The following is a 12,851-nucleotide window of genomic DNA, read 5'->3' on the forward strand; positions in this document are numbered from 1 at the left end:
AAGGTGTTGATTAAAATCCATAATTAAAAAAATAAACAGAAATTACTGTGTGAAAAAAAAATCAAAGACGAAATACATTCCAGAAAACTCTTCACAGAGAACTGAAGATTCAGCAATTTAAAGTTATTAATTAATAACCAATAAAACATTTTACACATTTGTATTGCATTTGAATTTTTAAAAATGTTTCAGATAATAACTTCATTCGACAAAAATCTAATGAAAAAAAAACTGATTTGATATGATCTTTTTGAATTTTATAGCATCAGATGTTTCACAGATTGAAAATTTATATGAGTTAGAAGTTTACGGTAGTGCTGAAAACCCAAAAGGAACAACTATTGCAAGTTACTCCTTTGAGGTAAGATACATGAATACTAATATGATTTTATTACAACATTTTAACATAGACACAGTACTGAAATAATTTGAATATTAGGGAATACTTTAAAATTGATATGATTGGGGTAGTTGCTCTTGAAGGCTTTTATTTTTCAATAGATGATATTGACAGAACTGCTATCGGTAACCAATGTAAAATGTCAAAGATAATAACAACTCGAACTGGCTCCATTTTTAGAATATTTTTTCGTATAAGGATTAAACACTTTTTTAAAGGAGTTTATAGGTGTCTAAACTGTACCAAGTCACACACAAATAATACATAATATTCTTTTAAAAAGGCATTTAACCCTTTAATAATCATGTATATTTTCAAGGGTTGTAAATTTTTCCATTAAAATGTATAAAACTTTAATGTGGGGGTTTGTATAAAATGAGTTTGAATATAAAGTTTAGACAAAATTTGACTGTAGGTATGTGATAACATTTGGAACATAGCACCATGTGCCAATATTGTAATGGGGGAACCAGCTTTTCTGTCAGAGGAATTCAGTGGTACAGATAATCCAGATATAGAACTGGTTACAACATCAGGTTACAGTAAGAATGGTGCCCTGTCTGTCCTACAGAGAACAATCAGGCCCCAGATAGTGACGACCTTTGAACTTCCAGGTTGTATAGACATGTGGACTGTAAAGGGAGAGCTACCTGAGGAAGAAGGGGGAAGCAGGGTAGGTCACAATTAGTAAAGGATTTTAAAACATTTTAAGAACTTATAATGCAGGTAATTTTAGGTATCATTGAAAACATTTAAAAAAGGCTAGAAAAAAAAAATAAGAAACATAAGAACATAACATCATAATTTGAATTAAGGCAATAAAAAGGGATAAAAGTAGATAGCACATTGTTTACTAAGGGATAAATTAACAATATATTTGAAATGGCAGTAGTAAAAAATGTTAATAATGAAAAGGTTGTTCACTTTACTGCATGTACCATGGAGCAATGTATGTTATTGTTTATGTATTGTATGTATATAACTGAAACTAAAGAGAGACAGACAAATTAAATCTGGAAAAGAATAAAAAGTGTGTGATAGATTCAATGATATTTTTATTTCTAATAAAAATAACATATATAACATGTATAAGGATCTATAGTTAAGTCAAAAGAGCGCCAAGCAATTTGGACTTTGAAAATGAAATAAAAAGTTTAATTCATTTTACATGCAAACATAAATACCTATATTGTAATGAAATAAGAACTATTTTCAGACGAGTATTGAAGGAGAAACAACAAACACAGAACAGGAAGACAAAGATTCTGTCAAAGATGGTCATGCTTTCTTAATCCTCAGTCGGGAAGATTCCAGTATGGTAAGATAATCCTAAATCATGCTTTCTTAATCCTCAGTCGTGAAGATTTAAGTATGGTAAGATAATCCTATGTCATGCTTTCTTAATCCTCAGTCGGGAAGATTCCAGTATGGTAAGATAATCCTAAATCATGCTTTCTTAATCCTCAGTCGTGAAGATTCAAGTATGGTAAGATAATCCTATGTCATGCTTTCTTAATCCTCAGTCGTGAAGATTCAAGTATGGTAAGATAATCCTATGTCATGCTTTCTTAATCCTCAGTCGTGAAGATTCAAGTATAGTAAGATAATCCTATGTCATGCTCTCTTAATCCTCAGTCGTGAAGATTCAAGTATAGTAAGATAATCCTATGTCATGCTTTCTTAATCCTCAGTCGTGAAGATTCAAGTATGGTAAGATAATCCTATGTCATGCTTTCTTAATCCTCAGTCGTGAAGATTCAAGTATAGTACGATAATCCTATGTCATGCTTTCTTAATCCTCAGTCGTGAAGATTCAAGTATAGTAAGATAATCCTATGTCATGCTTTCTTAATCCTCAGTCGTGAAGATTCAAGTATGGTAAGATAATCCTATGTCATGCTTTCTTAATCCTCAGTCGTGAAGATTCAAGTATAGTACGATAATCCTATGTCATGCTTTCTTAATCCTCAGTCGTGAAGATTCAAGTATAGTAAGATAATCCTATGTCATGCTTTCTTAATCCTCAGTCGTGAAGATTCAAGTATAGTACGATAATCCTATGTCATGCTTTCTTAATCCTCAGTCGTGAAGATTCAAGTATAGTACGATAATCCTATGTCATGCTTTCTTAATCCTCAGTCGTGAAGATTCAAGTATGGTAAGATAATCCTATGTCATGCTTTCTTAATCCTCAGTCGTGAAGATTCAAGTATAGTAAGATAATCCTATGTCATGCTTTCTTAATCCTCAGTCGTGAAGATTCAAGTATAGTAAGATAATCCTCAAAAAAGAAAAAAAAACCATTTAAAGTTTTGTTTAAGATGGCCAAGTTAGTCAATCATCATTTTTCTTGGCTCTAGAATTTGATGAAAACAATTTGGTCACTTATGAAATATTTAGAAGTACTTTAAATCTATCAATATGTGATAGACTTTGACTTCTAATTGTTTAAAAACTGTTGTTTTCTAAACAAGCAAATAAATGTCAGTTTCCTACACAATTATGATTTCCAGACATGAAATTATACAAATGAAAATGTTAAAAAGGGTAGTTAGCAAACAGATAACATTTTAATCTTTGAAAAAAAAAGTCATCGTCCTCAAACATGCAATTGACTAGGATCGGCTGTTTTTTCTACATCAGGTCGGTGGTTCGCCCCAGACACTCTGGCTTCCTTCACCAATATTAACTGTGCAATAGCTTTCTAGTGCTGTGAGTGACATTAATCTCCAATCAATCAATCGCATGCAATTTGAAAAAGATATATTATAAATTAAATGTTTTCCATATGTGTAAGGACAATACTGTATTGCAAATTATTTTCGCGGATGTTAAATTTCGTGATTTTCACTGAATAAGGTATACAAAATATTTTGGCGATTATTATTTTGGTTGATTCAAAACTTATATCAATACCTTTGTATACATGTACATTATTGAATTGGCAGAATTTATTTTGGCAATTTTGTTCTATCTGCGAAAAATTTACATCCATGGAAATAACCCTGCTATACAGTATTAAAGATATATTTACTAATTGCATCTATTAGCATTAAAAGTTAGAATAAAATGGTTCTTGGTTTATTTATAGATTTTACAGACTGGTCAAGAGATTATGGAATTAGATCACAGTGGTTTTAGTACACAGACAGCTACAATTTTTGCTGGAAACATTGGTGACGACAAATACATCATACAAGTGTCTCCATCTGGTGTGAGACTGTTAGAGGGAGGTAACTATATTTTATTTTATTTTTTTTATTTAATATATAATTAGGTCTATTTCTCAGAAACTACAATTAATAGAATAACTAAATTTAATGTAGTGTATGATTGTAAGGTGTACATGTCTGTCTGGTGGGGTTCCTTTGACCTGAATCGTGGATAATGTTCTGTTTAGTGATACTTGTAGAAGAACCTTCATATTTTAGATGAGTTTAATTATGATAAGTAAAGTAGTCAAGACATTTCAGTGTGTAAACTTTTGTCATATATTACTGAAATTTCTGAAATTAACAATTTATGTAATACCTGTAGCAATAATACCTTTATCATAAAGACTAAACATCAATTAAATCAGGCAAGGCATTTCAGTGTGTCCACTCTTTTAAATGAATTTGTAGTTATTTGCAAGTATAGGTAGTATCAGCATTATTTTATTCTGTAAATCTGTACATGTAGTATAACACACTTTTTCTCTACTTACAGTAAAACAGCTGCAGTACCTGACAGTAGAACAGACATCAACTATTTGTCACTGTAGTGTATCTGACCCTTATGCACTGTTAATGACAGAGGCAGGCATGATTTTCTTGTTGACCTTAAAACAAGATGCAGTTAGTGGGAACAGTCGCCTCTCAATGACAAAGCCTTTACTTCCTCAGGTATTTACAACAAACTAGTAGAAGAAGGTTTTAATATTTTTTTAAGCTTTAAAAAAGTTGATCAACAACTATTAAATTATCGTTTTTGTGTTTTATTTTTTTGGAGGAAGGAATCAATTGATTTTGAATATCTCGAAGATATAAAAATGAGATAAGTTGGTAATTTTTTTGAAGAACACAGTTTTTCATTTAATTTGGAATCTTGGAAAATAGTACAAACATTTTTGTAATATGTCTGTACTGACAATATTCCTATAAAAAAAATCAAGATTTGATTTTATGGATATAATTTATGTGAATGAAACGTGATAAAAAAACAATAATGTATACTTCTTTCTTTTCAGCACTCCAAGATTTTAACATTGTGTACTTATAAAGATAGAAGCGGTTTATTTAGAACCAAACCTGTCAATGAGAACGAGGTGCCAGCACCAGTTGAGACAAAACCTAATAGAAGTTCCATTGAAAAGGTCTATAATATGGATTCCAGGTACAAACAGAACAATGTTAATTAACTTATATTTTGCTAGCTATTTATTTTCATAAGTAGAAAAGTTTTATGAATATGAACAGTCAGAAATATCAATATGGATCTTTTCTTATATGAGTGCATAAAAAGTTATAAAATAACAATTAAAAATGGCTTAAAAATCGACTTAAAATAGATATATATAGGCTAAAAAAAAGTACACATAAAAAACTTTTGGTTTACAGTAGAAGTTATATTATGGCACCATCTTGCTAGGATACCTGAGAGCAAGTTTTTGATAACAAGAATCTAGAGATAAAATGCCTTCAAATATAGTGAAAATAAGACACACATACAAATAATTTCTGATATATGGAAGGGAAGATACTTGCATCAAAATGTGAGTTAAAAATTTATATTTACAGCAATGTTGATGATGAAGATGAGTTATTGTATGGTGATACAGATACATCAGTTTTCTCCTCATCAATGGATACCTCACAGACAGAGGTCAAAAGGTTAGGTGAATTCTTAATGAATTCTATTAACAGACTTAATTGTCTTGGAATTATTTTGTCAGAAAATTTAGATGGACATAGAAAAAGATATGTGGCCTGTTGCAAGGCATAGTTTGGGCCCAGTTTTGTTCTTGTACTGAATATGCACTTAATGTATAGCTAACAACAATCAATCGACCAATAATTTGATATTTTGATAAAATTACAGAAACTTTCAAATCCTTAGAAAGTGTTTACTTCAAAATCTTACATTTTGGCATTCAGATTATGAACCTTTAAACCTTAATTTTTTCATTAAACTTTTCCTGAATTTTCTTTTATACTGTAATATAAACTACTCTTGTTTATTGTTTCATTAACATTATTTTTTGTTTAAATCTTTATTTCAGTCCTACAAAGTCTTCCCGTCTCCAGAATGACGTAAAGCCAACATACTGGGCCTTAGTTTGTAGAGAAAATGGAGTCTTAGAGGTACCGTGTCATATGATCTTATACATGTTTAATACATGCTGATGAAAAATCTCAAATTTTAAGTTTGATAAAGATGAGGACCAATGTCTAATTACTGGTTAAATTAATCTGAAAATAATTAAAAAAAAAATGACTGATTATTTTAGCATGATATATTCAATATAGAATAAGGAGATTTTGTATAATTGCCAATTTGCCTTTTCAGAAACTGAAGGACTATGGGTAATCTCATTGTTCGTACACCAAAATGAAAATAATGTCACATCATTTGTTGAATTTCAATAGTTTGGAACATTTTTATCCAATCACAACATTTTGGTGTATGCTTTCGAAAATATTACCCAGAATGCATTAGATTCTGAAACGGCCAATTACACAACTATCCTTCATATGACATAGATTTCAGCAATTTCTCTTACTACCATCACTATATATAGAAATACACTATGGAATTGACAACTAATCTTTTGAAGAAAAGTAAATATAAGTATTATTATTTTCAGATATACAGTATGCCTGACTTTAAGTTATCTTATTATGTTAAGAATTTCCCTATGGGCCAGAAGATTCTGGTAGATAGTGTGCAGGTTAAAGACAAACTCAGGTAAGATTTACATAGTACCCCAGTAATTGCTGATAATTTTTGTACCAGAGATATATACTCTGCAGTTTTGATTAGAATTTGAATACATGATAATACAACAGTATTGAAAAGAATATATTAAAGGTATTGATAAATCAATTTTATGAGACGTTTCCAATGCCAGGCCGAAATGTTTCATATAATTGGTTTATTTATACAATTATATAAAGTATGTTCCCTATTGGAATTTTGAAAACAAGGAAGAATATATCAAATAAACTATGTTACAGGTATCTATCTAAGTAAGAGATGGTCTATATCTAAAGATCACCATGGAGGGTGTAAAATTTATTGGTAGAATATTCTGTTTACAAATGCTGTCTTAAAATAGTGATTAACCTTTCTGTCTCTGTCATCATTTTGTATGTTGACTGAGAGTTGTTCTGCAATTGATTGCTTGTGTGATAGGGTTCAGATAACACTTATATTTTAGAAAGATAGCCTTGACAGTTATAAAAAATAATTAACAATTATAGGAAATAATGACTTAAATATTATAAATGACAGGGTAAAATGAAACTTTGCCTTCTGATAGGACTATAATTGATTCTCAGCAATTAGTATAAATAACCATTATGTTTGTATCTGTATTTACAGCACAGGATCATCGTCCTTTGCAGACAGAAGTGATAAATTACTTGGAGAGATGCCAGCATTAAAAGAAATTTTAATGGTTGGTTTGGGCTATCGTAAAACAAGACCTTATTTAATGGTAAGTATATCTCCATCTGTATCAGAATAGTTCTAAAGTATTATTGAATGGCCATGTGATTCAAATTATTGGTGAAATTTGTGTCAAAATTTCATTTATTTGTCATGTTTGTATTAATTAGTTGGTATTTATGGAGATGTTTATTGGGACTTAAAAAAAACCTAAACATATCTTCTGTGAGACAGATGGTGTTTTCTACTGATCAGAATCAAAGTAAGGAAAAATGGATATTGTTGAAACTTTACAGTTGTAGAATACTACTTGAGGAGGAAAAAGGAATAAAATCAAGGGCTTTTCTGAAAAAAGGGGAGATAATAGAATTCACTTTGTGAATACTTGGTACTACAATATGTTGTAATAGTCTTTTTGTTAATGCAACACCTCTTTCGTGGCTAGACAGATGTTAATGAAACTTTACACAGATGTAGAAAATAGAAGAAATCATCTTATAAAAAAGAAGATGTGGTATAATTGCCAATGAGACAACTATCCACAAAAGACCAAAATGACACAAATATTAACTACTTGGTTTTTAAGTATTTCAATTAGTTGACATTACCTGCAGTTTAAATGATCTAAAAACAAGGAGATGTGGTATGATTGCCAATGTCAGAATATATAGCTTGGCTGTTAACAAATATAAAATATTCACACAAAGTAAATTAACTATTTAGGGTTTAAATGAGTTTTCACATTGATTAAATGACATCTATGTTGTAAAGAAGTGAAGACAATTTATATATTTTTTCTGCTTTTAGGCCAGAATTGAAGATGACTTTTATATGTATGAAGCATTTCCATACTTCCAAGCATCAATAGATAATCATTTAAAGTTACGATTTAAAAAAGTGCAGCATAATCTGATAATGAAAGACAGGAAATCCAGGAAGAAACGTATAGAAGACGAGGGTCTGCCTGACGAGACGATACGACAACAAAGAGTTGCTAGGCTCAGATATTTTGAAGATGTTGCAGGTTACAGTGGGGTAAGATAGAACTACTATTTTGACAAGCCTGCAATATATAATGTTACAGAATCTAGACTAAGGGATCCAAGAATCTGTTGACTGTGTTGCCAACATTTTGGTTCAGTCTTTTGTTAAATTTTTGTAAGCATCAACAAATATGTTAAATATTATGGAATTTTATGAACTTTGGACAAAAAGATACTGGACTAATATCATTTATCTTACTTCCAATAAAAAACAAAGAATACATCCAGAAGGTTTTTTAAGAAAAATACATGATAATTATATATCACCAAAGCACAGAGAGAGAATTAAAAAAAAAATGATTTGTTTAAATTTGTCGTTAATTCTTCAGCATACTTCTGTTATGTAAAAATTAATTTTGTGTATATTTTTAATTACAGGTATTTGTGTGTGGACCTTACCCCCACTGGATCTTCATGACCACTCGAGGAAGTCTACGAATCCATCCCATGATCATTGACGGTCCTATCACATGTTTCTCATCATTCCACAATGTCAACTGTCCTAAAGGCTTCCTCTACTTCAACAAACTGGTAAGTCTAGGAATCCATCCCATGATCATTGACGGTCCTATCACATGTTTCTCATCATTCCACAATGTCAACTGTCCTAAAGGCTTCCTCTACTTCAACAAACTGGTAAGTCTAGGAATCCATCCCATGATCATTGACGGTCCTATCACATGTTTCTCATCATTCCACAATGTCAACTGTCCAAAAGGTTTCCTCTTCTTCAACAAACTGGTAAGTCTAGGAATCCATCCCATGATCATTGACGGTCCTATCACATGTTTCTCATCATTCCACAATGTCAACTGTCCAAAAGGTTTCCTCTACTTCAACAAACTGGTAAGTCTAGGAATACATCCCATGATCATTGACGGTCCTATCACATGTTTCTCATCATTCCACAATGTCAACTGTCCTAAAGGTTCCCTCTACTTCAACAAACTGGTAAGTCTAGGAATCCATCCCATGATCGTTGACAGTCCTATCACATGTTTCTCATCATTCCACAATGTCAACTGTCCTAAAGGTTCCCTCTACTTCAACAAACTGGTAAGTCTAGGAATCCATCCCATGATCGTTGACGGTCCTATCACATGTTTCTCATCATTCCACAATGTCAACTGTCCTAAAGGTTCCCTCTACTTCAACAAACTGGTAAGTCTAGGAATCCATCCCATGATCGTTGACGGTCCTATCACATGTTTCTCATCATTCCACAATGTCAACTGTCCTAAAGGTTCCCTCTACTTCAACAAAGTTTATTGTGACTGTCAAGGTGAACAGATGTGTTTTTAGAGCTCCAGTACAAGTGCTTTTACTATAGATATTAAGGATCAAATCATGATTTAAATTAATAACATTAAGTAAACATGGATATAACTACATCATTTTTCCAAAACATTTCATCATTTATTGGAGATTTTAGTGGATTTAATCTGGAGGAAGTTAATGAATACACAAAAGATTGTGAGTACTATGACTTTAGAGATTGTACAGACAGATCATGCTCATATGTCATTACATTTAAAGCTCCTGCAATCTTCAATATTTTCCAAAATATTCTATTTACAAGTTTTGACCAAACACTTTTTGAAGACAGGGAAAATAATGGTCTTGTATCTAACACCTTTATAAATGGACAGAAGACAGTTCTTCATATATACAAACAAACATGTACTTTTCATGTCCAAGGAAAAGGTTGCAAACAGTGGATTGACACTTATTTCAACAACATTGCAAAAATGTTGATTGAAAAAGTAAATGAAAACACAGAGATGTTTGAAGCTGCATCTCAACCAAAAGACAATAATGCTCAAGAGCTCAAATTGGATAGTTCCCAAACAGAAATGAAACATTTAGAGTTCGACATAAGTGAACACTCAAATATGGTGTCAGCTACAAGTTCTTTTAATGAATCTGAAGTAGAGAACAACAAATTGAATCCTAGTGCTGCTTTTCAACTGACTTCAACACCCTGTGCTAAGCAGTCTTTGGAACTAATGTTAAGATCGGAAATAGATCAATTAAAAGAACTGGTTTCGACTCTTATGGAGAAAGCTAATAACACCCCAACTCTTACTGATAAGCAAATTCAGTGTTCAAATGAAATGAGAGACTCATCAACTCAAACAGAAATAGAAAAGCCTAACAAAGACTTATTTATGATGAGTAGGCATGAAATATCAGTGCAAACTGAGCATACAATTGAGGAAGCACAAAATGTTAACAGAATCAAAAGTCCTCAACAGCAACATAAATCAGTACCAAGTCAATCGGTCCGAACTTCAAAAGGTACAGATGAAAATGGAATAAAGAACAAAATTATAATTGGCAGTTCTATCCTGCAAAGAATTAATTTGAGAGGATTGGATCGTAGTATTAAAGTCTCAACAAACCGAGGTGCAATTTTAAGGGATATTAGAACCAAACTACAAAATACCAACATTGAAAACTGCAGTGAGATTATAATACAAGCAGGTGGAAATGATGCAAGTCAAAAGAGAGATCTGGTTTCCGTTCAAGAGGATTTAAAGGAAATTGTTATGAATATTCATGATAGGTCACCAGAGACAAAAGTTTTCATAGCAGAAGCAACACCAAGGATAGATTGTGCATAAAATTGAGTGTTATAAATGTGGTTATCTGGGACATAAATTAAAAAATTGCAAAAACAATTAGGGATGTGGCAAAGATAAGGAAGCCGAAATTACTGTAAAAACATATTCAAGGTTTGAGGTGTTAAGTAATATCTGTCATGAATGTAACAAAGTGGCATGTGCTTGTGATTATGATAATCTTTTAATTGACATTTATGAAACATGTTCTAAATCCTTAATTAACAATAATGTAGACTCTGTATGTGTTATTACCAATATGGAAGTTCTCCCTGAGGCTAATGCATGTGTCAATGCAAATAAGAGTGAAATAGTTGGTAAGAAAGGAAGTGGACTGCAAAGTGAATGCAAACACACTAATGATCCTAAATTGCTTAATTCATTTGGTCTTCAAAAAAGGGGATTAAAAATAGCTAATCTCAATGTTCAGCACATATTGCCCAAAATTGAGGAAATAAGACTCACCCTTAATGAAAAGAAAAGTTTACACATTTTGGGTCTATGTGAAACATTCATAAATCCAGAATTAGGTGATAATTTAATTGAAGTAAATGGTTATGACACAATAAGAAAAGATAGACATGAAACCCAAGACAAAACAGGGGGTGGGGTATTAGTTTATATAAACAACTTAATGGCATATGAAAGGAGAAAAGACTTAGAGATTGGTAATGTTGAATCAATTTGGCTTCAGATCAATTTTCCATCCACAAAACCTTTTCTTTTGTGTTCAGTTTACAGACCACCAGATATGAAAGTAGACTGGATAGATGCTTTTGAATTAGAAATAAGTAAAGCATCAAGCTTAGATTTAGAAATTATTATTATGGGTGATATAAATATTGACTATGCTCAAGGATGTAGTAACAACAAATGGTCCAATATGATACAGTGCCATGGTCTTACACAACTTATTGATAATCCAACAAGAGTAACAGATAAAAGTAAAAAGATCATTGACCATATCTATACAAATAAGTTCGATAATATAATTGAAACATATGTTCCTTATTTGGCTTTAAGTGACCATTACCCAGTGTGCCTTACAAGAAAAACAAATGTTAAAGAAATACCTGATTCTAGCCACAAGATCATAACTTATAGGTGTTTTAAAAAGTTTAATGAAGAGAATTTTATAAAGGAACTTCAATGTAAACCTTTTAATAATGTGATAGAAGAACATGACACAGACAAAGCTTTAAATATCTGGTATTCTCTTTTCAATAATGTTTTAAATAAGCATGCTCCAATAAAAACAAAGCGAGTCAAAAATGTTCAAAGGCCAGAATGGTTAACCCCTGAAATATTAACTGCCAGACAAAACAGGGATTATTACCATAAAAAGCATGATTTAGACAGATACAGGTTCTGGAGGAACAAAAGCAAATCACTTATAGATGATGCAAAAAACAAATTTTATAAAACATCCATTGAACAGGCTAAAAATCCAAAAGAATTATGGCAATATGTCAAGGGGCTCAACCAAACAAAAAGTTCTCCTTTTCCATCCCAACTTAAGACACACAATGGTGTTATCACAGAAACTCAGCATATAGTTTATGCTTTTAACAAACATTTTATAAATATTGCCCCAAAAGATAGCCTATCAACATCTCAATCATACAAATTTGATAGTAATAAGATTTATGAGGAGGTAGCAGCAAAAGTACCTCAAGATACTTGGTTTTACATCCCCTTGATAACAGTTGCAGAAGTTAAGGACTGCCTTAGCAATTTAAATGTTGCAAAAGCAACGGGCATTGATCAGATAAGTCCTCGCATTCTTAAATTATCATCAGAAGTTATTTCACCTTCAATAGCTTATATTATAAATAGGAGTATCACTGCTGGTATATTTCCTTCAGAGCTTAAAAATGCCCGTGTCATGCCAAGCCATAAAAAGGGTCATAAAGATACTGTCGACAACTATAGACCAATATCTATTTTGCCTACTATGTCAAAGATTTTTGAAAAGCATGTCTGCAAACACCTATACCGATACCTATTAAAATATAAGCTCCTTCATGCAAGTCAGTCTGGATTTAGAAGCCACCACTCTTGTCATACTGCTTTACTAAAACTTATTGATCAGTGGTTGAAAGCAATTGATGATGGAGAAATTATAGGTATTATCTTCCT

At 31.7% G+C, this 12,851-nt stretch overlaps 1 protein-coding gene across 1 annotated transcript in view; it reads left to right on the plus strand.

Moving 5' to 3' along the window:
* Positions 1-12,851, plus strand: part of LOC134722200 (cleavage and polyadenylation specificity factor subunit 1-like) — a 41,326-nt gene that overhangs the window by 14,859 nt on the left and 13,616 nt on the right. Inside the window, exons 13-24 of the mRNA XM_063585791.1 lie at positions 264-361; positions 816-1,073; positions 1,617-1,718; positions 3,492-3,633; positions 4,109-4,284; positions 4,629-4,774; positions 5,179-5,271; positions 5,661-5,742; positions 6,246-6,346; positions 6,983-7,097; positions 7,856-8,083; positions 8,470-8,622. Coding sequence (XP_063441861.1) covers positions 264-361; positions 816-1,073; positions 1,617-1,718; positions 3,492-3,633; positions 4,109-4,284; positions 4,629-4,774; positions 5,179-5,271; positions 5,661-5,742; positions 6,246-6,346; positions 6,983-7,097; positions 7,856-8,083; positions 8,470-8,622 — 1,694 coding nt within the window. The remainder of the gene's footprint in view (positions 1-263; positions 362-815; positions 1,074-1,616; positions 1,719-3,491; positions 3,634-4,108; positions 4,285-4,628; positions 4,775-5,178; positions 5,272-5,660; positions 5,743-6,245; positions 6,347-6,982; positions 7,098-7,855; positions 8,084-8,469; positions 8,623-12,851) is intronic.

This window comes from Mytilus trossulus, chromosome 6 (genome assembly GCF_036588685.1).
Source record: "Mytilus trossulus isolate FHL-02 chromosome 6, PNRI_Mtr1.1.1.hap1, whole genome shotgun sequence".
Taxonomy (NCBI): domain Eukaryota; kingdom Metazoa; phylum Mollusca; class Bivalvia; order Mytilida; family Mytilidae; genus Mytilus; species Mytilus trossulus.